Here is a 27,618-nt window from a genome sequence, read left to right as displayed (position 1 = left end):
GTTCGTCCGTTCGTCCCACTTAAAGTTTTTGGTCAAGGTAGTTTTGGATGAAGGTGAAGTCCAATCAACTTGAAACTAAGTATAAATGTTCCCTATGATATTTTTTATGATCTTTCTAATTTTAATGCCAAATAAGAGTTTTAACCCCAATTTCATAGTCCACTAAACATATAAAATGATAGTGCAAGTTTCAGGTTAAAGTTTTTGGTCAAGGTAGTTTTGGATGAAGTTGAATTCCAATCAACTTGAAACTTAGTATACATGTTCCCTATGATATAATAATTCTAATTTTAATGCCAATTTAGACTTTTTACCCTAATTTCATAGTCCACTAAGCATAGAAAATGATAGTGCAAGTTTCAGGTTAAAGTTTTTGGTCAAGGTAGTTTTGGATGAAGTTGAAGTCCAATCAACTTGAAACTTAGTATACATGTTCCCTATGATATGATCATTCTAATTTAATACCAACTTAGACTTTTTACCCTAATTTCATGGTCCACTAAACATAGAAAATCTTAGTGCGAGTGGGACATTCGTGTACTATGGACACATTTTTGTTGTTTGATTTGTTATAACTTCAGTTTCTCTTCGTTTAAGTAATCAGTTCAAATACACTCTGTAGTTATCTACTCGATTTTAAAGTGCTTGGTCGATGTACACATACAGAATGTGGCCGGATTAAACCTGTAAGCGGGATCCCAAACCCTCTTCTAACCTGTTATGTCTGTTTTACAGATGGCGACATATAGTTTGCAGTATAACAAGAGAATACGGTCGTTACACATGCAACAGGAGAAGAGTACATTGTACCACTAGACGTACAGTTCAACAAGACAAAACGACAATTACACGAAAAGCAAGAAAATACGACCATTACATATATAACAGGTGAAAACGATCATTACACATACAACAAGAGAAAACGAAAATTACACATAAAACAAGAGGAAACGGCCAAAACACACAAATGTAGAAAACGGATACTCATACAAAACGAGAAAACTACAATTATACAATAAAAGAGAATATGGTAATTACGTGTACAAGAAGACAAACTGCAATTACACATGCAACATGAGACAACGGTCATTAGACATACAAAAGGAGAAAAAACAGCCGTTGTACATATAACAGAAGACATAAAACATGATAACGTGGCTATTACACAAGCAAAAGGAGAAAACATTCATTTTAAAAGTGAATACGGTCATGACACGTAAAACCGGAGAAATCGGCCATTTACACATTAAACAAGAGAATACAAGTCAGGAATATGACAGTTCTTGTCCATTCATTTTTGTTTGTGGTTTGTCATTTGATTGTGCCATGTGATAATGGACTTTCCGATTAGATTTTCCTCTGAGTTCAGTATTTTTGTGATTTTACTTTTTGCAAATACTTAATCAAACAAAGATGAATTGACTTCGGTCTAAACATAGGATTTTTATTTTTACAAAAGTAGACTTCCGTTACCATGGTTACAGATGCAAGTGTTATTTACAATATCAGTGTTATTTAATCCATGCTTAAAGATGTCTGGTTGTTTATGGAAACCAAACACAGCTTCTCCCCACGTCTCCGTTCCTATAACCAGTACAACTATTCCAAGTATATTCATCAAAAAACCAACTTTAACCTGGAATAAAACATTGTTATATTTCATCTTATTTATCAATGTAGTTATTTTTGTTATTATATGTACTAATTGTTAGAGATATAACCAATTAAATTTGATTTAATTATGGATTTTCGGTGTTTTAATGCCACTTTTAAGCACTGCATTTAGGCTATTTCGTGGCGTAGCTTTATTTGGGACATTTTTACCTATTGTGTTTGCTTGGTTTGCTCACTCATTGTTGTAAGTATACTGGAAGCTGATGCAACTGTCATACAAGTAAGAGGCTAATAAGCTTTAAAAACAGATTTAATCCACTATTTTCTACACAAGTAAATGCCTTTTCCAAGTCAGGAATAAGTTGTTATTCATCAGTGTTAGCGTTTGATTTGACATTTGATCAGGAACTTTCCTGTTTGAATTGCAGGTGGAAGTTAGGTCCGCTGCTGTATGCCCTGAGGTAATCGGTGCCCTGAGGTAATCGGTGCCCTGAGGTAATCGTGGTAATGCGTCATTGATTAATGTATATAAATACGCACGAAAATATAGTTCTTATTTAGATAGATCTTAATACCAAATTTAAATGTGTCAAAATACCAAAGATGTCAACAAACTTCCCAAATGATTTTATTATTTGTATTCACCGATCATTCATTTCGTATGTACGTGTAGGTTGGGGATGGCTGGTAAAATTATAAACTTTTTTTTTTATAAAAGTTCAATTAATGATCTAAAGTATTCATTCATGACAGGGTTACCTGAGGTAACCCAAACAATAACAGCAAATAAAACCTATTTAACTCAAGTTAATTCAGATCACCTTTACATATACATCACGTAAACAATATAACTTCAATGAATTCCTACATTATAAATGACGAAGTTTGTTTTATTACACCATAAATGCTTATACTAGCAAAGTATCTACTAAATATTCTGTCATGAGAGGGTTACCTCAGGTAACCCATGAAATAGCAACAAGTATTATCCATTCATATCAAGTTCACTTAAGTCGCCTTTTAAATATATCACACAAACAATACACATCTATGAAGTCCTACATTTGAAATAAAGAAATTCTCCGATTACAACATAAATGATTACACTAGCAAACTATCTAAAAAGCATTCTTCATAACATGGGTACCTGAGGTAGCCCCCGACATAATTACAAATATAACCTACTTAAATGAAGTAAAGTGAGGTCACCTTTACATGTGCATCACATAAACAATACAACTTTCATGAAGTCCTACATTTGAAATAAAGACGTTTGTTTATTACAATTTATGTAAACCCTAGCAAAGTATTTATGAAGAATTCATTCATTACAGGGTTACCTCAGGTAACCCAATAATAACAACAAATACAACCCATTTAACTCAAGTTAACTCAGGTATCACCTTTAAATATATATGCATCACATAAACAATACAAATCTATGAAGTCCTACATTTTTAAATTAAGAAATTGTGTAATTAAAATATAAATGTATACACTTACAAAGTATATACTAAGAATTCTTTCATAGCAGGGTTACCTGAGGTAACACATACAAAAACAACAAATAAAACTTAATTAACTCAAGTTAATTCAGATCACCTTTACATATACATCACATAAACAATATAACTTCAATGAATTTCTACATTAAAAATGAAGAAGTTGGTTTATTACACCATAAATGCATATACTAGCAAAGTATCTACTAAGTATTCTGTCATGACAAGGTTACCTCAGGTAACCCATACAATAGCAACAAGTATTATCCATTCATATCAAGTTAACTTAAGTCGCCTTTCTGATATATCACATAAACAAGACACATCTATGAAGTCCTTAATTTAAATCAAAGAAATTGTTCGATTACAACATAAATGTCTACACTAGCAAACTATCTAAAAAGCATTCTTCATGTCATGGGTACCTGAGGTAACCCCAGACATAATTACAAATATAACCCACTTAACTGAAGTTAACTGAGGTCACCTTTACATGTACATCACATAAACAATACAACTTTTATAAAGTCCTACATTTGAAATAAAGAAGTTTGTTTATTACAATTAATGTAAACACTAGCAAAGTATCAACGAAGAATTCATTCATTACAGGGTTACCTGAGACAGGGTTACCTCAGGTAACCTAATAATAACAACAAATACAACCCATTTAATTCAAGTTTACTCAGGTAACATATATCTATACATCGCATAAACAATACCAATCTATGAAGTCCTACATTTTAAATTAAGAAATTGTGTAACATCAATGCATATACCAGCAAAGTATCTACGAAGTATTCTTTCATAACAGGGTTAAGGTAACCCCAAAAGTAACAGTAAATATAATCAATTCAAATAAAGTTAACATAAGTCGCCTTTCCTAAATATCATATAAACAATACACATCTATAAAGTTCAAATTTATAAAAAAGTAAATGGTTTATTACAACTTAAATGTATATTCTGGAAAACTATCTACAAAGTATTCTTACATGACAGGATAACCTCAGGTAACCATAACAATAACAACAAAGATAACCTTTTTATTTCAAGTTAACTCATGTCACCTTTAAATATATATAAATCAAATAAACAATACAAATCTATGAAGTCCTACATTTTTAAATTAAGAAATTGGGTAATTAAAATACAACTGTATACACTAGCAAAGTATCTACTAATATTTTTTTTCATAACAGGGTTACCTGAGGTAACCCAAACAATAACAGCAATTACAACCTATTGAACTCAAGTTAATTCAGATCACCTTTACATATACATCACATAAACAATATAACTGCAACGAATTCCTACATCGAAAATGAAAAAGTTGGTTTATTTCAGCATAAATACATATACTAGCAAAGCATCTACTAAGTATTCTGTCATGACAGGGTTACATCAGGTAACCCATAAAATAGCTACAAGTATAATCCATTTAAATCAAGTTAAGACAGATTGCATTTTCTAAATATCACATAAACAATTTACATCTGTGAAGTCCTACATGTAAAATAAAGAAATTGTTTGATTACAACATAAATGTTTACACTAGCAAACTATCTAATAAGCATTCTTTCATAACAGGGGTACCTGAGATAACCACAAATATAATTACAAATATAACCCACTTAACTGAAGTTAATTGAGATCACCTTTACATGTATATCCAATAAACAATATAACTTCAATGAAGTCCTACATTCAAAATGAATAAGTTGGTTTATTACAATTAATGTAAAGACTAGCAAAGTATCTACGAAGTTTCATTCATGACAGGGTAACCCCAATTATAACACCAAATACAACCCATTTAACTCAAGTGAACTCAGGTAACATTTACATATAATCGCATAAACAATACAAATCTATGAAGTCCTACATTTTTAATTAAGAAATTGTGTAATTACAGCATAAATGCATATACCAGCAAAGTATCTACGAAGTATTCTTCCATAACAGGATTACCTCAGGTAACCCCAAAAATAACAACAAATATAATCGATTCAAATCAAATTAACATAAGGTTGCAGTCTTGTTATTGACTGCTCCATAGGCTTACATGCAAAACAGCTGATCTTCATGTTCATATCATGTATGTACCAAAGTGAAATTGTGATTTAATTGAAAAAAAGGGGGTCTTGCCACGAAGAATAAAAAGTTACGCAATCCTGAAGTCAACTCATTATTTTTTTCTACTTTCTGTTTGCTTTTTTTACTATACCTCACCACTTCAAGTAAACATGATATCCTTCCACTTTCCTGGAATGATATCCCCAAAATATACAAGATTTTTTAAAAAGTCTATATTTATGTTTCCATTCACCATAAACCTATAAACAAACAGAAAAAAATGAGTTCAGAAAAAAATTCAGTCTACCAAATTATCTGTAAATCTCATTCTAGTCTATCTTTATGAATAACCTGACAATGCCCAGTTTTACAGTGGTTCCCTGGGGTAACATGACCATGCACATTAGTACAATGATTCCCTTAACTTACCTACCATGCACAGTAGTACAATGGTTCCCTGAAGTAACCTGACCATGCACGTTAGTGCAATGGTTCCCTGAGGTAACCCGACCATGCACAGTAGTTCAATGGTTCCCTGAGGTAACCTCACAATACACAGCAGTACAATGGTTCCCTGAGGTACCATGACCATGCACAGAAGAACAATGATTTCCTGAGGAGACTTGACCATGCACAATAGTACAATGGTTCCCTGCAGAGTAGTACAATGGTTTCCTGAGGTTACCTGACGATGCCCATTTGTACAGTGGTTCCTTGAGATAACATGACTATGCACAGTAGTAAAATGGTTCCCTGAGGTAACCTGACAATGCACAGTAGAACAATGATATCCTGAGTAAACCTACCATGCACAGTAGTACAATGGTTACCTGAGGTAACGTGACCATGCACAGTGGTACCATGGTTCCCTAAGGTAACATGGCCATGCACAAAGTACAATGGTTCCCTGAGGTAACCTGACTGTGCACAGTAGTACAACGGTTCCCTGAGGTAACCTGACCATGCACAAAGTACAATGGTTCCCTGAGGTAACCTGACCATGTACAGTAGTACAATGGTTCCCTGAGGTAACCTGACCATGTACAGTTGTACAGTGGTTCCCTGAGTAACCTAACAATGCACAATATCACAATGGTTTCCTGAGGTAACCTGATCATGCACAAAATTACAATGATTCCCTGATTAAACCTACCATGCACAGTATTGCAATGGTTTCCTGAGGTAACCTGAACATGCACAGTAGTACAATGGTTTCCTGAGGTTACCTGACAATGCCCAGTTGTATAGTGGTTCCCTGGGGGTAACATGACCATGCACAGTAGTACAATGATAACCTGAGGTTACCTACCATGCGCAGTAGTACAATGGTTCCCTGAAGTAACCTGACCATGCACAGTAGTGCAATGGTTCCCTGAGGTAACCTGACAATGCACAGTAGCTCAATGGTTCCCTGAGGTAACCTCACAATACACAGCAGTACAATGGTTCCCTGAGGTACCATGACCATGCACAGTAGAACAATGATTTCCTGAGGAGACTTGACCATGCGCAATAGTACAATGGTTCCCTGCAGAGTAGTACAATGGTTCCCTGAGGTTACCTGACCATGCCCATTTGTACAGTGGTTCCCTGAGATAACATGACCATGCACATTAGTACAATGGTTCTCTGAGGTAACCTGACAAAGCACAGTAGAACAATGATATCCTGAGTAAACCTTCCATGCACAGTAGTACAATGGTTACCGGAGGTAACCTGACCATGCACAGTGGTACCATGGTTTCCTATGGTAACATGGTCATGCACAAAGTACAATGGTTCCCTGAGGTAACCTGACTATGCACAGTAGTACAATGGTTACCTGAGGTAACCTGACAATACACAGTAGTACAATGGTTTACTGAGGAAACCTGACCATGCACAAAGTACAATGATTCCCTGAGGTAACCTGACCATGCACAGTAGTACAGTGGTTCCCTGATGTAACCTGACCATGCACAGTAGTACAATGGTTCCCTGAAGTAACCTGACAATGCACAGTAGTATAATGGTTCCCTGAGGAAACCTACCATGCACAGTAGTACAATGATTCCCTGAAGTACTCTGACCATGTACAGTAGTACAATGGTTCCCTGAAGAAACCTGACCATGCACAGTAGTGCAATGGTTCCCTGAGGTAACCTGACCATGCACAGTAGTACAATGGTTCCCTGAGGTAACCTGACCATGCACAGTAGTACAATGGTTCCCTGAAGTAACCCAACCATGTACAGTAGTACCATGGTTCCCTGAGGTAACCTCACCATGCACAGTAGTACAATGGTTCCCTGAGGTAACCTTGTCATGTAAAGTAATTTACATATGACCTGAGGTTACCTTGTCATACATGTACAGTAATTTACAGATCACCTGAGGTAACCTGGTCATGTACAGTGATTTACAGATGACCTGAGGTAGCCTGTCCGTGAAAAAAAGAACATAGATATAATCTGAACTAAGCTGACGAAGGGAGTTATGAACATTCATTTGTGGTAACCTGAGGTTTCCAGAAAATAAGCGTTTTGCAAAGTTTATCTGTGGTAACATGCAGCTGGTACAATGACCATTTGTTGTGACCATAGGTAACCTCACCATATTCTAACATACAGAGGTATTCTGAGGTTACATATTCATATACAGTAGTTAAGAGATGACATTAGTTAACATGTGCACTTGGCCATGTATAGAAATGCAGAAGTGCCCTGAGGAAAACTAAAAAAATAGTGTTTTGTAAAGTTTATACAAACTGTGGTAATACGAGTATGTGCAGTAATACAGAGTAACCTCATCAAGTACAGCAATAACAGAGGTGATATTAGGTAACCTCACTATGTGCAATCATACAGAGGTGACCTGAGGTAACCTCACCATGTGAGCAATCATAGATATGATCTGAGATACAGGCAAGACACAGTTATTTAGAGATGAACTAAGGTTATCTGACCATGTACAAAAGTACACTGGAGATGTGAGGTTTTTTCTTTAAAATATCCAACATCTGTACAAATAAGATTAATTAAGACAATTAACATTTTAAAAAAGCAGTTTATACTATATAACCTGTGCTTGTTACTACGTTACTTTCAAAGTAATGTCAAATGAAAAAAATATAGATTACTGTTCGTACTGTAATGTTTCTCTTTTTTAATACTGGTGAATAAAATCCTTACAATGTGTACTGGCTGGTCATCATCGCGTATGATGCGATTTTGATACGCATACACAGCTAATGAATAGTATGCATGAATATAGATAAGATCAGCACGTGAAGTCATAGACTGAAAGTTGTAGATTTGTAGATGCCGTTTATAGAATACAAAATTAGATCACAAACATAGTTATTAAAATTGAGAAAGGAAATGGTGAATATGTCAAAGCGACAACCATCCGACCATAGAGCAGACAACAGCCGAAGGCAACAAATGGGTCTCCAATGTAGCGAGAATTCCCGCACCCGTAGGTGTCCTTCAGCTGGCCCCTAAAAATATGCATAATAGTACAGTGATAATGGACGTCAAACAAACTCCGAATTATACACAAGAAACTAAAATTAAAAATCAAACAAGACTAACAAAGACCAGAGGCTCCTGACTTGGGACAGGCGCAAAATTGCGGCGGGGTTACATATGTTAATGAGATCTCAACCCTCCCACTATACCTCTAGCCAATGTAGAAAAGTAAAAGCATAACAATACGCTCATTAAAATTCAGTTCAAGAGAAGTCCGAGTCCGATGTCAAAAGATGTAACAAAAGAAAATAAATAAAATGACAATAATACATAAATAACAACAGACTACTAGCAGTGAAACTGACATGCCAGCTCCAGACCTCAATTAAACTGATTGAAAGATTATGTGTTCATCATATGAATATCAGGCACAATCCCTCCCGTTAGGGGTTTAGTATCATACTATCATAAAATATATGAGAAGAACATAACCCGTGTCATGCCAACAACTGTTTTTTAGAAATAAATGTGTTTAGTTCCGGTGCAAAGACCCTATCAGAGAATCAATATTAAAGCCAAAATATGCAATCTTTGATGACCTGACAACAGTATCGTAACTATATCCCTGTTTAATAAGTCTATTTAAAGGTTTTGTTAGTTTCTGAGAAGAATACTGACATTTTTGTGCTTTACAAAAAATATTTCCATAAAAATTGGATGTGAAGTACCTGAACGTATAAGATGTCTGCATGTTAAGTTATATTTACGAATTATTTCCTTATACCGGTGATAAAATTTAGTAAATGTTTTGACCAGTTTGTAATATCGAAAACCCTGGTGTAATAATTTTTCAGTAATACATAAATTTCTCTCGCTAAAATCGAATACGTTGTTACATACACGAGGGAATCGTACAAGTTGAGATACATAAACACCATAAGATGGTGACAAGGGTACGTCACCATCTAAAAACGGATAATTAACCATAGGAAATAAAAATCATCTCTTTTATCATAAATTTTTGTATTCAGCTTCCCGTTTATGATATAGATATCAAGATCGAGGAATGGGCAGTGGTCATTGTTAGCATTACATGTGTAGCTTTATTTAAAGTAAGTTCTACAGTATAAATTTCTTTAGTATACATACGGAAGTCGTCATTATTGAGAGCCAATATATCATCCAAATATCTAAAAGTATTGTTAAATATTTGTATCAAATGTTGTTTTGATGGGTCTTTGCTAATTTTAGTCATAAATTGTAACTCATAACAATACAAAAACAGGTCCGCAATAAGTGGTGCACAGTTAGTCCCCATTGGAATTCCAATAACTTGATGATATACGGAATCTCCAAAGCGAACAAAAATGTTATCAAGTAAAAATTCAAGCGCATAAGTAGTATCAAAGCATGTTCAATTGACATAGTTCTTTTGTTTATTGCTACTAAAAAATGATCAAAAAGAGTTTGAACATATGTACTCGCATTCCGACTTTTTAAATGCCCAGTTAATTAGGGATGTGAATTTTTTTTAATAAGAATATGAGGCAAAGTGGTATATAGGGTAGAAAAATCAAAACTTTGAACAGATTCAAAATCACCAATATATGCATGCAATTTATCAAGTACTTCCAACGAGTTTTTGACACTCCAAAAGTAATTAATTCCACTATTTTCAAAGGCCTTATTTCAACAATTTATTATCTGGTTTTTTATTGTACCAAGTGTACAAGTAAGTAAAACAGACAATTTAGTAGTTGAACAATGGACAGTGGCGGGTCCAGGGGTGTTCTGGGGATAGGAACTCTTTTTTTGGAACCCTCTCCTTGTGTCCTGGATTGGAACCCCCCCCCTTTTTTTTAAATGGATGGATCCGCCACTGCCCCTCATGCAGTCGGACAAGATGGACTGATTTTCAAAAACCTATCTATTAAATGTTATCATTTTCTACTTATGTTACTTTAAAAGAAGTAACCAAAATCAATATATGCGTTATCTGTCCATATGTTAGTGTCATATATTACCAAACACAATGATAGTCAAAGTTTCAACAGGACATTCACGAAACTTAGGCAGCAATCATTTCATTTTCAGGGGGGGGGGGGGGGGGGGCTGTGGATTTTTTTTAAAAGTTTGTTTCTAATTGTTTGAGAAACAAATAATTTGTTTTTGACCCTGAGGAAACAAAAATGTTTGTTTCACCCTCAGCTGCCACTATATGTAATGCTTAAATTGAAATGAAAGAAAAAAAATGTTTTCGACTGGTCTCAAAAAAATATTGTCTTTTGCCGAAGGAAAAAAATCCATAGCCCCCCCCCTTCCCCCGGAAAATCAAATGTTTGCTGCCTTAGGCATGTGTGGATAACTTTTATTGTTTAATAGTTAGTTTAATCTTTATGAAACCAGTTTTTGACAACTATTATTATAAAAGTTTAAATCGCCATTCAAAAAGGGTTTTCTTTTTAATTATTTTAAGTCATTTACGTTTCACTAAATAAATATCTGTTCACGTTGCAAAGATCACAAATTAACCAAATATCTGGGTTTTTTTCGTGAATTATTTGTCGTAACTTATTGTCAAAAGTTGTATGTGTTCCTGTTTTCTCCGATTTTTCGCACATATACTGTCAGTCGAAATAGAAAGTACAATGATGTATTTTTAGTTTATTCTATTTTTAGATCATGTTATTACTACGCATAATGGGCACTATTGCCACGATTACCTGAGGGCACCGATTACCTCAGGGCATACAGCAGCGGACCTAACTGCCACCTGCGTTTGAATTCAGTATTTTTGTGATTTTACTCCCCACTTTTTTAGGAATAATAAATAAAATACAATTGCTCTAATTGGTAAAGAAATAACATATCAACTGTATTCGGACAAAAAAAATCACAATGAATTTCTGTCATAGAAATAACCAAACAACTGTATTAGAACCAAAAATAAACTCACTATGTGATTGTTGCATTGTTTCATAAATGACCAATGAAGTGTATTTGACAGATTAATTATACCAATTTTGAAATATCTTTTAGTTAAAGTACCATTATTCTACATTTCCAGATGAATTATAAACCAAACTTGATGTTAATACACCAATAATTTAAATTTGAATGTAACCCGTCTTCTGTTTGTCTGACTTTGTTTTGCTTATCAGCTCATAGACATAGACATAACTTTGTCGTCATCAATATGTTTTTCATTATTTACTCCAGTTTAAAATGGGTTATTCAGTATGCACCTCAATGACAGACAAACTATTACAGTAATTCCTTAAATCAATCTACTATCTAGTACACATATACTAAATCGTATACAACAATTCTTACCATGTCTATAACTTTCAGGTATCCATAGGCAAATACCACAGCATTTGGCGGTGTTGCCACGGGTAACATAAAAGCAAACGATGTCGCAATAGCTGCCGGAAACATGAAGTACAGCGGATTGACTTCCAGTTGTAAAGACTACAAATATATAATAAATGCTTGTAAATATAATTGTTACAGTATACCCCAATTTAACGTTAGACTCGGACGATTCATAGATTGATCTCAATAAAGCACTTGAATATTGAAATCTTCACGTCGTCTTTTTTATGTGTATGTGTACATGTGTGTTTTTACTTAGTTGATGTTTTACAATGAGCATGAATGAGTACTTAAACGTTGTTATTGATTATTACATACGCGGCCACAGTATTGTTTTTACATTACGCGTTCGTCGAAGAAAAGACCACATTCTAGTTTTTAACAAAATATAATGGACTTGAAGGAACTCCAAATGGAACGAGTCCTTGTGTTCCGACAACCATGTTCCATCATCTGGATGCGTCTACTTCCAAAAACATGTCCAAGCGTGCTTCTAAAATAACATATACAAATATACTTACTAGTTCAGCCAAAATCGGCATCAGGAGTGTGCACATTGCAACATTGCTTGTGACCTCTGTCGCTGCCGCCACAATAATACACAATATCATATTCACAATCCATGGGTCAAGGGGTTTTAACACAGCCAATTGTGTTCCTAGCCATTTGGATAATCCATATTCCTACAAAAAATAGCATCGTCTATAAAGATATAATATTGAAATCATATTCGAAAACAATAAGGAACTCTGTTATTTGAAAGGTTGAAATAATTACAGTCACATTATTAGTTCTTAAATTGTCTGCTGGTTTAATACAATATTTCAGAATATAACTTTTACTCTACAGGAAAACTAATGTTTCTTTCATAATGATCGATGGAAATTCAACAAAAATATTGGAAAGTGAAAATATACCATCATGACCATGATATTGACTTTACTTTAACTATATCGATGGTTATTTCTTTTTTTTCTCCTTATCAATCTACTGTGCTGCGAAAGTAGATTATCACTCAGTAAGATAAAAAAAAAATAGCAATAATACAGAATATTTGTTGTTCTAAAGCCATTAACATAATTGATATGATTATTGCTGATATTCAGTAGTAAATGATCGATAATGTATCGTTATTTTGTAAAGATTGAATTTTCAACATGGTAACAAAAAGTACCTGACTAACGAAAGCAAGGGCAAATCCCCCGCCTAACAATATAACCACACCCCATGGTAACTTTTTTTCCACTATCTTCCACTTAAGCAAAGGAGGTATTGGTCCTGTTTGCAAAACAACACAGCAAATTTAAAAATTCACATATATATATTCAAATTATTTCACAACAAGAAATCATGAGATTTTGTAAATCAGATATCAATTTTATTAAACAGAAATATTGTAAAGCTTGTCTTTTTTTATGCTGATGAATACAAACATTTTTATATCGCCTAATTTTTAACGATATCTTCCTGATTTATCGCCCAAAACGTTCTAGGACTATAGCATTTATACCATTTAAATTCGCATATGAACACAGATTGCAACGACTTCTGGAAAACATCTTGGCAGAGTTTTCAGTTTCTCTTCTGCTTGTGTGTATCGTCATCTATTTCTAGAAAATGGACGGCAAAAGCATCAAGTATATGTTAACCCTTAGTGATTCGTGCATAAATAGAATTTCTACATAAGAAAATGCCTGTACCAATGCAAGTCAGGAATATGGCAGTTGTTATCCATAAGTTTGATGTGTTTGAGCTTTTGATTTTGCCATTTGATTAGGTTTTATATCTAGAAATTGACTATTAGGGTAGGTTGGAAAAAAACCTTTACGACATAAGAGATGATTACAGATTCCCAATTATGACTTTGTCATTTTTAAACCGAGAGTTCCGAATGGTGAAGTTGAAATCATCACTTCGTAAATTTCACGGACGCCATCAAGAGTTGGTTCATTGTTATGGAATATCCGTTATATTGATGATATCGGATATGCTCATTTATTCTGTCGTAATACAATACCGTTTCCTTTTCACGAACGTGACCTAGCGAATAAGATTATTTACCGGCTTTGAAATAACATAAGGATCACGACGGGTGCCACATGTGGAACAATATATAATTACCCATCCAGAGCACCTGAAATCACTCTAGTTTTTGGTCTAGTTTGTGTTGTTGTTGTACCCCTATTTGTGTGACACTTTGATTACGCATCGATGTCAATATTAAGGTATTTCATGCGACTGTCGTTCAAATGAGAGGTTTAGCGCTAAACAACTAGGTTCAATCCACCATTTTGTACATTTGAAAATGCCTGTACTAAGTCAGGAATAAGACAGTTTTATTCCATTCGTTTGATTTGCTTTATCATTTGATTTTGCCATATGATTTGGGACTTTCCGTTTTACATTTTTCTCGGAGTTAAGTATTTTTTTAATACAGTCAAACTAGCATCAACAGTGATTATATGCTTTCTAGCTGTCCAGACTTACAAAGTGTTTAGTAGGGTTTGTTCTCCTCAGTACTAAGTTTTATATGTTTTGTTTGTGGACTGTTACTTGTTTGTTTACTCTTTTCTATTTTGGTAATGAATGGGTGTGTCTATCTCTGACGACGGTCTGTAAATACCCTCATTGATTCATTTTCCTTTTGTTAAAATTGTAGACAAATTCGATTCATAAGGGAATTTACTGATTTAAAGAGGAAATTGAGGTTCTAACTAACAGTTCTGTCATTTGAACCACCAACAACAAACATTGCTTTAATTTATAATATTGAACGCATAAGTAATTTTACGATCTTATCATTTTATTCTAGTAGACCAAACAAGTCTTCATAATACAGATTTATTAATATTAACCTTTTTCGGAAAATTTTCGGAGTCTTGACGGAAATATAAACAAACTACATAATAATATAGCTGGTGTAGAGTTTGAAACTGTTCTGAAAAGTTAAATATAAACAAACTACATGATAATAATATAGCTGGAGTAGAGTTTGAAACTGTTTTGAAAAGTTAAGATATCAGCTTTAAATAGATATACGGGAGGGATTGGGCTTGATATTCATATGATGCAGACATAATCTTTCAATCAGTTTAATTGAGTTCTGGAGCTAGCATGTCAGTAACTGCTAGTTGTCCTTTGATAATTTATGTATTATTGTCATTTTGTTTTGTTTCTTTTGTTACGTATTCTGACATCGGACTCGGACTTCTCGCGTATTGTTGTGCGTTTTTTTTTACATTGGCTAGAGGTACATTGGGGGGGGGGGGGTGAGATATCAAAAACATGTTTCACCCTGCCGCAATTTTTGCACCCGTCCCAAGTCTGACCTTTGTTAGTCATGTATAATTTTTAATTTTAGTTTCTTGTGTATAATTCGGAGTTAAGTATGACGTCCATTATCACTGAATTAATAGCATATTTGGTTGTTGACTCTTTGACACATTCCCAATTTCCATTCACAATTTTATAATAGTCATTATAGACACAGACATAACATTGATATACATATATAAACACCGTTTATACTTCACTGAAAAACCGAGCATCGTAGACTTAGGAAACTTAATATGGTTTGACGAACACTTATCAGATTTATAAATTGTAGTGTATTTAACCTCCAATAAAAAAATATTTCATATCTTTTCAGTGCAAAGAGTTCATAGTTTGAAACATTAGATTCTGCATATGATTTCCTGTAATAAAGGTCAGAAAGTTTAGACCACAACTAGAAAATTGTAAATTTAGATACGGACAAGAATGATGCCTTGCATCATTATCTATGGACGTCCTTCTTTGACATGAGAACTATCACCATTTGTAGAGGTGAAACCCAAGGTATCATATTTCGATACCCTAATTAGTTAATGGGGTTCGAAACGAAAGCAAGTACACGAAATTTAAAGATCAAGCTTTTTGTATTGAAAACATATAGCACATTTGTTTTACTTACTTAGGTGGAAATAAATTATGCCATCCACCTCCATCGCCAATGTCTATTGTTATCCATAACAATGCCAAGAGAACAAAGTGACCTATAACGGCGGCCTCAGCAAAGCTAAAACAAAATGTCTATTGTTATCCATAACAATACCAGAAGAACAAAGTGAACAATTACGGTGGTCCGAGCAAAGCTAAAACAAAATGTCTATTGTTATCCATAACAATGCCAAGAGAACAAAGTGACCAACTAACCACGGCCTGAGCAAAGCTAAAACAAAATGTCTATTGTTATCCATAACAATGCCAAGAGAACAAAGTGACCTATAACGGCGGCCTCAGCAAAGCTAAAACAAAATGTCTATTGTTATCCATAACAATACCAGGAGAACAAAGTGACCAATTACGGTTGTCTGAACAAAGCTAAAACAAAATGTCTATTGTTATCCATAACAATGCCAAGAGAACAAAGTGACCAATAACCACGGCCTGAGCAAAGCTAAAACAAAATGTCTATTGTTATCCATAACAATGCCAGGATAACAAAATGACAAATTACGGCTGTCTAAGCAAAGCTAAAACAAAATGTCTATTGTTATCTATAACAATACCAGGAGAACAAAGTGACCAATAACGGCGGCCTGGGCAAAGCTAGAACAAAATGTCTAATGTTATCAATAACAATGCCAGAAAACAAAGTGACCAATTACGGCGACCTGCGCAAAGCTAAAACAAAATGTCTTTTGTTATCCATAACAATGCCAAGAGAACAAAGTGACCAATAACGGCGGCCTGAGCAAAGCTACAACAAAATGTCTATTGTTATCCACAACAATGCCAGGAGAAGAAAGTGACAAATTACGGCGGTCTGGGCAAAGCTAAAACAAAATTTCTATTGTTATCCATAACAATGCCAGGAGAACAAAGTGACCAATGCAATTATGTTGGCCTGAGCAAAGCTAAAACAAAATGTCTATTGTTATCCATAACAATGCCAGGAGAACAAAGTGCCCAATTACGGCGTTCTGAGAAAAGCTACAACAAAATGTCTATTGTTATCCACAACAATGCCAGGAGAAGAAAGTGACAAATTACGGCGGCCTGAGCAACGCTAAAACAAAATGTATATTTTTATCCACAACTATGCCAGGGGAACAAAGTGACCAAATACGGCGGCCTTATCAAAGCTGAAACAAAATTCATTTAAGAATTGAATGCTCTATTTTGTAAATTTATTGGGGTGTAAAAGCGTTGACCGAAGTACAATTTGTATGAAGCGCAGAAGCGCTTCATACTAAAAATGTGCGCACGGTCAACGCTTTTACAACCCTATAAAGTTACAAAAAAAAGCATTCAATACTTATAATTACATTTTTATCTATAGGATCATGAAAACACGCCTTTTATCAAGTTTATATTTCATTTACCTGTGCATTTTATTGTGGGACCTCGTGTCATCCTGAATGAAAAGTTTTATTGTGTGATACAACTGCTTAAGGAATAACACGTGATGTACAGTTAGCCAATGAGAATAACGTATTAGAGTGAAACATACATTTATTGTAATTATATACAAATAATAAAATGAAAGACAATGTACAAGAATGCCTTAAATGTACCATCGGATAATTAAACATATTGAATAGTTATGTCATTAGTACGTATCACCATCTTAATATTTTCTGTTACATATCTCCATTTGATGGTAATGCAGGTAACAAAAGATCAGCTTAAAAACATAAAAATATTAAAAAAAAAAATAGAAACTCTTAGTCGAAACCAGTAACAAACAATAACCGAAATAAAAAGAACATATATTAAAATGCAATTAACAGCCTTCAAAACAACACATTTAGTATTTTTAAGTTATAGAACTGAAATTATTTCAATAATTTTAAAGTAAAAGTTCTTTATCATATCTTGAATGGCCCTGTTCACATATGTACGCTGAATCCATGTATTCACTGATTGATATGTAATAGTCTGCAGACAGCTTGATTAATTTTGTTTGGTTGTCATTGCCTATAACCAGCTGTTAGTGACTTCGAGTGCTCTTATCTCGGGACGTTGTGTCTTTAGTCTTTTGATATTTATTCTTTTTCATGTGTCAATAGTTATCAAAGGTACCAGGATTATAATTTAGTTCGCCAGACGCGCGTTTCGTCTACATATGACTCATCAGTGACGCTCATAGGAAATATTTATAAAGACAAACAAGTACAAAGTTGAAGAGCATTGAGGATTCAAAATTCCAAAAAGTTGTGCCAAATACGGCTAAGGTAATCTATGTCTGGGATAAGAAAATCCTTAGTTTTTCGAAAAATTCAAAGTTTTGTAAACAAGAAATTTATAAAAATTACCACATTATTGATATTCATAACAACGTCGAAGTGCTGACTACTGGGTTGGTGATACCTTCTGGGACGAAAAGTCTTTTGTAATTGATTTGTAAAGGTTTTAATGATGTGGTTATGTTACACCATTGTCCCCTTTTAATGGAGAGTTCAGCGATCGAAACAAAGTTTAACCCCGCAGCCTGATTATCACCGTCTACCATATTGTATTTCCGTTCTTTTTATTTTGTACACGAATCGGCTGTTGGATTCTTCGATTGATATTTTTCTTCATTTACGTTTTCTAGTTTAAGATAGCGGAATTCATGGTCATAAATGGTAGTGGTTTGGCTAACTGTCGAAAGTCGTATTGTGATTCCTAAGTCATGTGGTCTCTGATTGACCTGACTTTCAAAGGAAACTTTATTACATTCATTTGTTTTTTATGACGTCCATAAAACATAAAAAGGAAATGCTGTATTTAGCGTATCAATCAGAGCTCTTGGTTTAGTAAAAAATCTACACAAAACATCCTGTAATATGTTTACCGATCCCGCTATGGATTTGTAATGGATGATTATCACCCCCCCCCCCCCCCCCCCTATTAGGGATTCATCGTACACGAAACTAGTCCTTCCGACATATGTATAAAGAAGAGTTATGAAATCAAGTCATGATACTGTCGATTCATTTATTTAAGTGGGTATGTAATTTTTGTGGATTGCAGAAAATTTGCATATTCGTTGATATTTGATTTATTGGTTTTGCCAATCATTGTACACAAAGCCCCTTGAAAATATGTTATTTGTTGAGCATTTGAATTCGTGATTCACCTGTATTCACGAAACCAACGAAAATTGATATCCAACGAATGTAATGCATTCACAGTAGCTGTATTAAATCTAGGACCTCTACGAGTATATACGTGGTCACCAATTGACGGCCCTAACCAAATCACCTTATTAAAAATTCACTTCTTCCAAGTCAGGAATATGACGGTTGTGTGTTCTAGTAAGTATCATACAAATCCAAAATTAACTTTGGGAGTTTCAATACCGCCTCTTATTTCGAACTCAACAAAAAAAAACATATTAAAGGCAAGAGAAAAACAACAAAATAGAGAGTTTATCTATCTACTTATAAATATTTCAGCTAACGCATACTCTTACTCAATTGGGCCTAGGCTGGCATATTCTTTTCTCAAAAGCGACTTGATTCTTGACTTAGACTCAGCATTTCCGGAACAGAACTGCAAACAACCTCTTCAAGTACAATACAAAAAAAAAATTACGTGTTAACATTGCTGGAGTTCTAACTGACAATCCAAAAACATGGTCTTTCGGAAATAAGTTTAAAATCTGTACTACTTAAGGAACAGATGATTTTTGTTGGGACGCATTTCCTCTGAAACCATACCAAGTCGGAAATATTTGTTATTTGACGTATACTTGTAGTGTTTTGTACTCTCTAGGTTTATCTTTGAAACTCTTTTTCAAAAGATAACGCCATTTTTTGAAAAAAACTTATTTAATTCAGAGACCGTTATCGATTATTGTCTTATACGTTTTTGCGCAAGCTCAGTTGACTTACTGTCCGCGAAACTAAAAAAAAACTTATTTGCTTTAACACTTGCCTAACTGTACCGCGATTTTGCGTAGAAATTTCAAAGAATAGAATTACAGTAAATATGTTTTTGAAATTGAATTTCACGAACTACACCTTGTCGACAACGATAAATACTAGACCGTTCGTGAACATATGATGTTTCTATGTTTCAGTTGACGTTGAAACATTAAAAGACTTAGAATTACAAAGATTGTTTTCGTATGATTTATCTTTTTAAATAAAACAATGTCACTTATCTATATTGAAAACATTATAAACATAAATATAACATTAGCTATTGTATATTCCTTACTTTCCTAAGAAGTACAACTGAAGCCATATCCAGGATAATAATAACATTATAGCAGATATTGGTAAACCGAATGCAAACCACGACGAAAAGGTAACCGGCGATTCTCCTCCGTATTTCTCGAATATGCTGAAAAGAATAAAACATTATGTTATCTCAAGTATTTCGTATGTGTATCAAGTGATAAAGTTTATTTTGTTGGTCCGGTTGCATATTTTGTTATGTCTAATGTTCGTTGTTAGAGATGAAGTTGGTTTTCATTTCTATATCCCGATTTAGGGAATTTGTTGTTACTTTTTTATTTGTATATCCCGATTTGGGGAATTTGTTATTACTTTTTTATTTATATATACCGATTTGGGGAATTTTTTGTTACTTTGTTATTTATATATCCCGATTTGGGGAATTTTTTGTCACTTTATTCGTGTATGTCCGATGGGCCAATTTTTATTTATATATCCCGATTTGTGGAATTTGTTGTCACTTATAAGTGTATGTCCGATGGGCCAATTTTTATTGATATATCTCGATTTGTGGAATTTGTTGTCACTTTATACGTGTATGTCCTATGGGCCAATTTTTATTTATAGATCCCGATTTGTGGAATTTGTTCGATAGGCCATTTTGTGCTGAGCTATTGTCTGTTTATTTCGTTTGTGGTTTGAATTCTCTTTATTTTTTATACAATTTACGTTGTTCTTATTTGTCAGTATAGTCGAATTACTCGAGGTTCTTATACAGAGTTTTATGGTGTTTGTCTTTGTGTGTGTTTACTTTTAGGTCTATCATGATCTGGTTAATCTATTCTTATTTTTATTTTCAAAACGTAAAAAAGTCAAATCACAAAAATACTGAAATCCAAGATAAGATAAAGAAATCCGCTACATAATCAATTTACATGATTCAAAACAACTATACGCACAAGACTTTTTTTATACAAAATATTGGTTTAGACAAAAACAAATAATAACACCATTACAAACACAAGTCAATTGTCGGTACTTATACGTCTTCGGATTTCAAATGTTTGACTTTATGCGTTCCTGATGAAGGTAAATCAAGAAAAGCTCTTCGGACGCAAGAAATTATTAAACGCGTTGTTTTCATTTTTTTTTAAATATTCCTGCCATCGCAAAAAATATATAAAATAAGATCATTACAAACTCCATCACAATTTATATTCTTGTAAAAATCTTTAAATTGAACGAATATGTTTTATATTTGAAAAAAATACTTGTTATAATATAAACGTCACATAAATACATAACTTTGTGTTTATCATCACTTTTTTCAAGGGTTAAACGATAACACCAACTTGCAGTTCAGAGTCTAGATACGAGTATTGGTCTGTTGAAATAACGTTGAATTAGAGAAACCAGTGACTATTGCATGTTCAAATCTAATATGTTAGAATGTTTAAACAACTAGAGTAATAACTAAGATCCTTAATAACGTATATTTTAACAACAAACTTATTGCCAATAACATGAATCTACATTTGAAATTACTAATGTAAATGATAAACTAACATATCACTTTGTCCTTTGAAAACAACATTAGGACCAGTTCCGGTCAAGCTCCCAAGGCCACCACAGTTTGCGGCATGTGCTATACAGATCGACATCATTTTACATATTTCGAGATGTGCTTTGCTTTCAGTTTGATTCATGTTGTCTTCAGGTACAGCTTTGTAATTTGAAGTTCTGAAAATATATAGAAAAATAATGATGAACAAGTATTCAGCACATGAAGTATTATCAAGTAATTGTAATTGGAACACTTTTAAACAAAAAGCAAAAACAAAAAGTAATTCGGAATCTTTAAAAAAGGGATAATAAAGAGATTGCGATCACCAGTCAAAAAGTGTTTGTCAGACATTTAATTATTTCTACGAGTTTGTGTTAGTGGGTAACGACTATTCTGAATATGTTTCATACGAACAAAAGAGGCAGGTATTATGATGATAAGTATGATGACAATAATGCTGATTGCAAAGCGGCCAACGTTATTTATTTTTAAAGCATACTAAATCTTTTCATGAAAATAATTCATCAAATATGGAAAGAAAGTAGTACAATCTGCATACATTTTTTTTCTAAAGCCACTTATAAGATTAGGATACACAAAAGAGCATTCGTATCAGTAACATATACCTTGCGAGTTGTCGGACCTGTTTTTGGCTTGGAATATACATATAGCACACATTTGTATCAGTGACATGTACCTTAAGAGTTGTCGGACCTGTTTTTGGTTTTGAATATACATATAGCACACATTTGTATCAGTGACATGTACCTTTAGAGTTGTCGGACCTGTTTTTGGCTTTGAATATACATGTAGCACACATTTGTATCAGTGACATGTACCTTTAAAGTTTTCGGACGTGTTTTGGCTTTGAATAAACATGTAGCACACATTTTTTAACGTTTAATAAGAACTAGTTCCAATGTATACTTGAATAAATATACAATATTTTTCATACTTATCTGTTTTCTTTACATCGGTACTTGTAGGTTGACCATTTTCGTTGATGACACCATTAACTTCTATATCTTCTAACTTAAGTGCATCGTTATCATAAACTGTGAAGAGATATTATTTGATTAGTAATCTATCAATTTAGAATTATGCTTTCTATTACGATGAACGTATACATAGCTTTATCTATCAGTCAAATACATTATTCATTCAAAACATATTTTGATTAAATGTAGCAACACGAATAGTATTGATGTTTAAATGAAACGGGTGATGCAAGGGAGTCATGTAAAAAGTAAAATCGCAAAAAATACTCAACTCCGAGAAAAATTCAAAACAAAAAGTCCTTGATCAAATGGTAAAATTATTAGCTTAAACACATCAAATGAATGGTGAACTACTGTCATATTCCTGACTAGGAAAAGGCATTTTCTGACGTAGAAATCAGTCAACGAATAAGCGAAAATGTCCGGTCAAAATCACAAACACTTCGGACAGATAAAAAACACAGCACACTGCATGGAATCTAACTGAGCAACTAAAACTATAAACACATGCATATGGTGATCGTAGGTTCCCTTTGAAGGGTAGGCTGATCCTGTCAATCTAGTGATGCATGATTATGTTATGTTCAATAAATGATCACAACGACTCTATATTAATGCCTTTCATACCAAATTGTATGGGATTACAAATATTCGTATTACGCTAGTTTGAAATTCAGAAACATAGTCTTGAGTGCATTTTCAACCTAGAATCTTTCAGAGAGGCAAAAGCATATGAAAAGGTGTAAAGGAGATTTCAAAGTCGAAAATAAACTGAAAATTTTAACTTTAACCAAATGACCATTGATTTTAAAAGAAATACCTTGGATATAGAAATAGTTTCAAGTTTAACTCGCCTGATAATTAGGCACACTGTTAGCAGTTAAAGTTATAAAAACTACTTGGTAACACAAAACGTGAATCATTCTTCACGAAAAAAACAGCCCTTTAATTTTTTTTTTAAAACATAATGTATATTCAAAGTTCTACCTTCTGTTACAATTTCTTCGATTGGGACGTTTGCTTCCTTTAGCTGTACCAGTATGGCGTTTGTTATAGGAATCATCATGGCCGTTGTTGCTGTATTACTGATCCACATGGATAGTAACCAAGTGGGTAACATCAGACCAAGCATCAACCTTCAAATATTGTCGCATGTTTAGTATGTTATCATCAGGGATGAACAATTACCATTAAATGAATCAATATTGCCCTTATTACGTATGTTATGTTCGTGTGTACGTGCTGAATGCATTTTTTTACAGTAAGTGTTGTATTAGATAAACTCATTATAGATACCAGGATTGAATTTTGCACTAACGACAGGCGAGCGCCTCGTCTACAAAGACCCATCAGCGACTTTCGAATCCAAAAAAATTAAAAAAGACCTAATAAAGTACGAAGTTGAAGAGCAGTTAGGACCAAAATTCCGAAAATTTTGCCAAACACAAATAAGGTAATCTATTCCTGAGGTAGAAAAGCTTTAGTATTAAAAAAAAAACAGTTTTGTATACAGTTAATTTATAAATATGACCATATCAATGACAATTCATGTCAGCACAAAAGTTCTGGCTACTATGCTGGGGATACCCTCGGGGAATTAAAAGTTTAATTTCAAAATAGTACGGCATCAAGCTTCACTAATACAACTAAGCATATGTAGCAGTTATACATATCATTTATATTGCATGTATTAATATCAATATACTCCTAGTGAAATATCCGTTACTGAGCTAATCCACTAGCTCTGATTTCAATGACTAAATGGTTAAAATTTTAAAAACCCTTTCCAAACAAAGAATGTATGCTTTGAGCATGTTCAGATAAAGCCACGTACTCAACTTGGCTGGCATGCTGATTGGCTCTAAGCCACACATAACATTTCATCGTCAAGTATAAGAGAATAATGAATTCTTCAATTAGACAAAGATGTTAATTATTGAAAGAAAAAAAATATCAGCAGTTTCTGTGTCATTTTTGTCTCTTGTGGAGAGTTTGTTCTATTGGAAATTATACCATATTTTCTTTTTTTTTTTATTTCAATACTAACAACTTAAATGACTCATCCATTGCTAATAACCAATGACCAGTACAAATTACATTATTGTTTTCATACCATCGAGTCTCAGTTCCAACGTACATTAGAATAGCCAAGGCCAATCGTTTGTGTATATTCCAATGTTCAATAGCTACGGCAATGATGAGTCCACCAAGAAATAACATGGATGTATCCTAAAACAGAACTCACACTACATGTTTACGAAGTCATTACACAAATCAACTAGTCCTCGGAACACGGCTTAGTGTTTGTTATAGTTTTAAAATGTTGCATCTAAAAATCTTCATTTTCAAATTGAATTAAAATAAATTTTAAAATTTTAAAAAATACTGAACTCCGAGGAAGATTCAAAACGGAAAGTCCCTATTCAAATGGCAAAATCAAATGATAAACACATCAAACGACTTGACACCAACTGTCATTTTCCTGACTTGGTATAGGCATTCTCAAATGCAGAAAATTGTGGATTGAACCTTGCTTTATAGCGCTTAACCTCTCACTTGTATGACAGTCGCATCAAGTTCCATTTTAATTATAACGATGCGTAAACAAAACAGACATATTAAACTTGTTTAACCCCGCCGCATTTTTGCGCCTTTCCCAAGTCAGGAGCCTCTGGCCTTTGTTAGTCTTGTATTATTTTAATTTTAGTTCCTTGTGTATATAATCTGCAACAGTTAGACTACCGATGGACGTCTGCAAAGCTTCAAATTCAATACAGTTATCTCCTAAGTAAAAAGTTTATGATGCTGGTTTGTTATTGCATTTGAGTGCTTAATGTGATTTGTAATGTTTAAATGCATATTTGTTCCCTTTCAAATTATTTACATGTCATACTTAAAATAGTACTTGAGTGTATGAAAAAATACCTATATAATAACTGTAGAAATAACTTACACTCAAATAATGTGAAGAAACTTCTTTTGCACTCCCAAGTCCAACTAATGGTGTCAGAATTATAGGCAATAGTGACGTCACTGCGATTGGCAAAGCTTCGGTGATCCAGTATATTGCCATTATAAACACTATGTAAGCACATTTTGATTCCTAGAATGACAAATGAATATTAAACCTGAATTTAATACAAGAAACAGGATTAGGACTATATTTGGTAAATAAATTGCTATCATGTTTGGAAAACGTGTAACATTGATTACAGTCAGTGTAACGTAAAAGTTAACAATACGAATGATGCCCGAACCATGTACGGACGATGCCCGAACGATGTACGTACGCTTCCCGAACGGTGTACGAATGCAAACGAAACGCTGACCGAACGTTGTACGGACGCTGAACGAATGATGTACGAACGAAACCATGTACCATAAAACATACCATAAACGATAACATACGCACCCTTTTATCGTACATCGTATGGTTTTTGCGTGCATCGTTTCATTTAGCGAATACCGTATCGTTTAGCGTACATCGTTTCGTTTAGCGTATATCGTATCGTTTAGCGTACATCGTTTCTTGGCGTGCATAGTTTCGTTTAGCGTATATGGTTTTTTTTAAATATAAAACATGAATTGTGTTCTGTTAAATCTTTTTATATAGGTGATAATATGCGTAAAATTTGTATCAATCGACATTTTTTTTAAAATAGCCTAAGGTATCATCCTTTTTTCCAAATGAACAATTCAAGTTATTTTTGATGGAAGTCGGAATTAATATAATGTTCTTACAAAATTATATTCGGGGTATTAAGGTTGACTTTTTGTTCAAAAAGATTGTTAAATATTTTTTATGTATTCTCTTTTATAGCATGTATTTTAAAATCGACTGATTAGCAGTTTTATCTATATGTCGTAATTAAACCATTAATTTTTTTATTATAGATTTTTTTTATTCATTTTAAAATCAGACGGAAAAAAAAACAAATATTCGAGAAATTTCACAAAAACAATTACTCATTATGTGCCTCATCAACTCCAAACATAAAATCCCTACCAATGTACAAACGATTGTGTATTATTTTACCTATAAATGCACTTTACTTTAAACAATCATCAACAATTGTCCGGCAAAAAACTAGACCATTTCCCTCTATTCTTGATTTTTCTTATAGAATTTTCCTTAATTTTCTTATACCATTTTCCTCTGTTCTTTATTTTGCCCGTTATACTCTATTCTAATTTTGTATATTTTTTCCCTTTATTTTACTGTATTTATAACTCCTCCTTTCGGAGCAACCCACCCTAAATATACATACGATACACACGGTCTCTAGGTCATCGCTTGTGCCAAAATACACATGTTTGCATAACACACTCAGGATGTCCTTGTTCATATTTATTTTAAGTATTGAATGCTTTTTTTGTAACTTCATTGGGATGTAAAAGCGTTGATCGAAGTACATTTTGTAAGAAGCGCTTTCGCGCTTCATTCTTAAAATGTGCGCACGGTCAACGCTTTTACAAACCTATGAAGTTACAAAAAGAAGCATTCAATACTTATAAATACACTTTTAAGCTAGAATTATGAAAACACGATTTTTATCAAGTTTTTATTTAATTTACCTGTGCACTCTATTTTGGAACCTTGTGTCATCTTGAATGCTACATTTTATTGTGTAATGAAATTGATTAAGGAATAACGCAAGATTGCAGTGTAGCCAATCAGAATAACGTATAAATATAATTCAATTCAAATCTTTATTGCCATAAAACTACATATTTATATGTATGTGACACAACGTATAATGAAACATACATCTAATGTGATTATAACATTGTAAATGTCCTCCTAATGATACATCTAATAGTTGCCACTGGACATTAAACAGCTATTAACTATAAATTCATTCGTCATATTTTTAGTTTGGTTATAATGTG

At 33.5% G+C, this 27,618-nt stretch overlaps 2 protein-coding genes across 2 annotated transcripts in view; both read right to left on the bottom strand.

Moving 5' to 3' along the window:
- LOC139527426 (VWFA and cache domain-containing protein 1-like) overlaps positions 1-27,618 on the bottom strand; it is a gene marked incomplete in the record, with an annotated part of 392,016 nt that overhangs the window by 183,262 nt on the left and 181,136 nt on the right.
- On the bottom strand, positions 1,451-25,827 carry LOC139526321 (Na(+)/citrate cotransporter-like). Its single transcript, XM_071321452.1, has 13 exons — positions 25,682-25,827; positions 24,842-24,957; positions 23,716-23,864; positions 22,686-22,785; positions 21,733-21,906; positions 20,207-20,332; positions 19,458-19,550; positions 15,969-16,073; positions 14,872-14,954; positions 13,191-13,294; positions 12,538-12,699; positions 11,975-12,112; positions 1,451-1,636 (listed from the first exon to the last, which is right to left on the bottom strand). Exons 1-13 carry the CDS (start codon positions 25,799-25,801, stop codon positions 1,451-1,453), a joined length of 1,656 nt encoding a protein of 551 aa, XP_071177553.1. The 5' UTR covers positions 25,802-25,827.

Source organism: Mytilus edulis, chromosome 6 (genome assembly GCF_963676685.1).
Source record: "Mytilus edulis chromosome 6, xbMytEdul2.2, whole genome shotgun sequence".
Classification (NCBI taxonomy): Eukaryota; Metazoa; Mollusca; class Bivalvia; order Mytilida; family Mytilidae; genus Mytilus; species Mytilus edulis.
The sequence above is the reverse complement of the archived record's forward strand: the minus strand, read 5'-3'. Positions and strand labels throughout refer to the sequence as shown.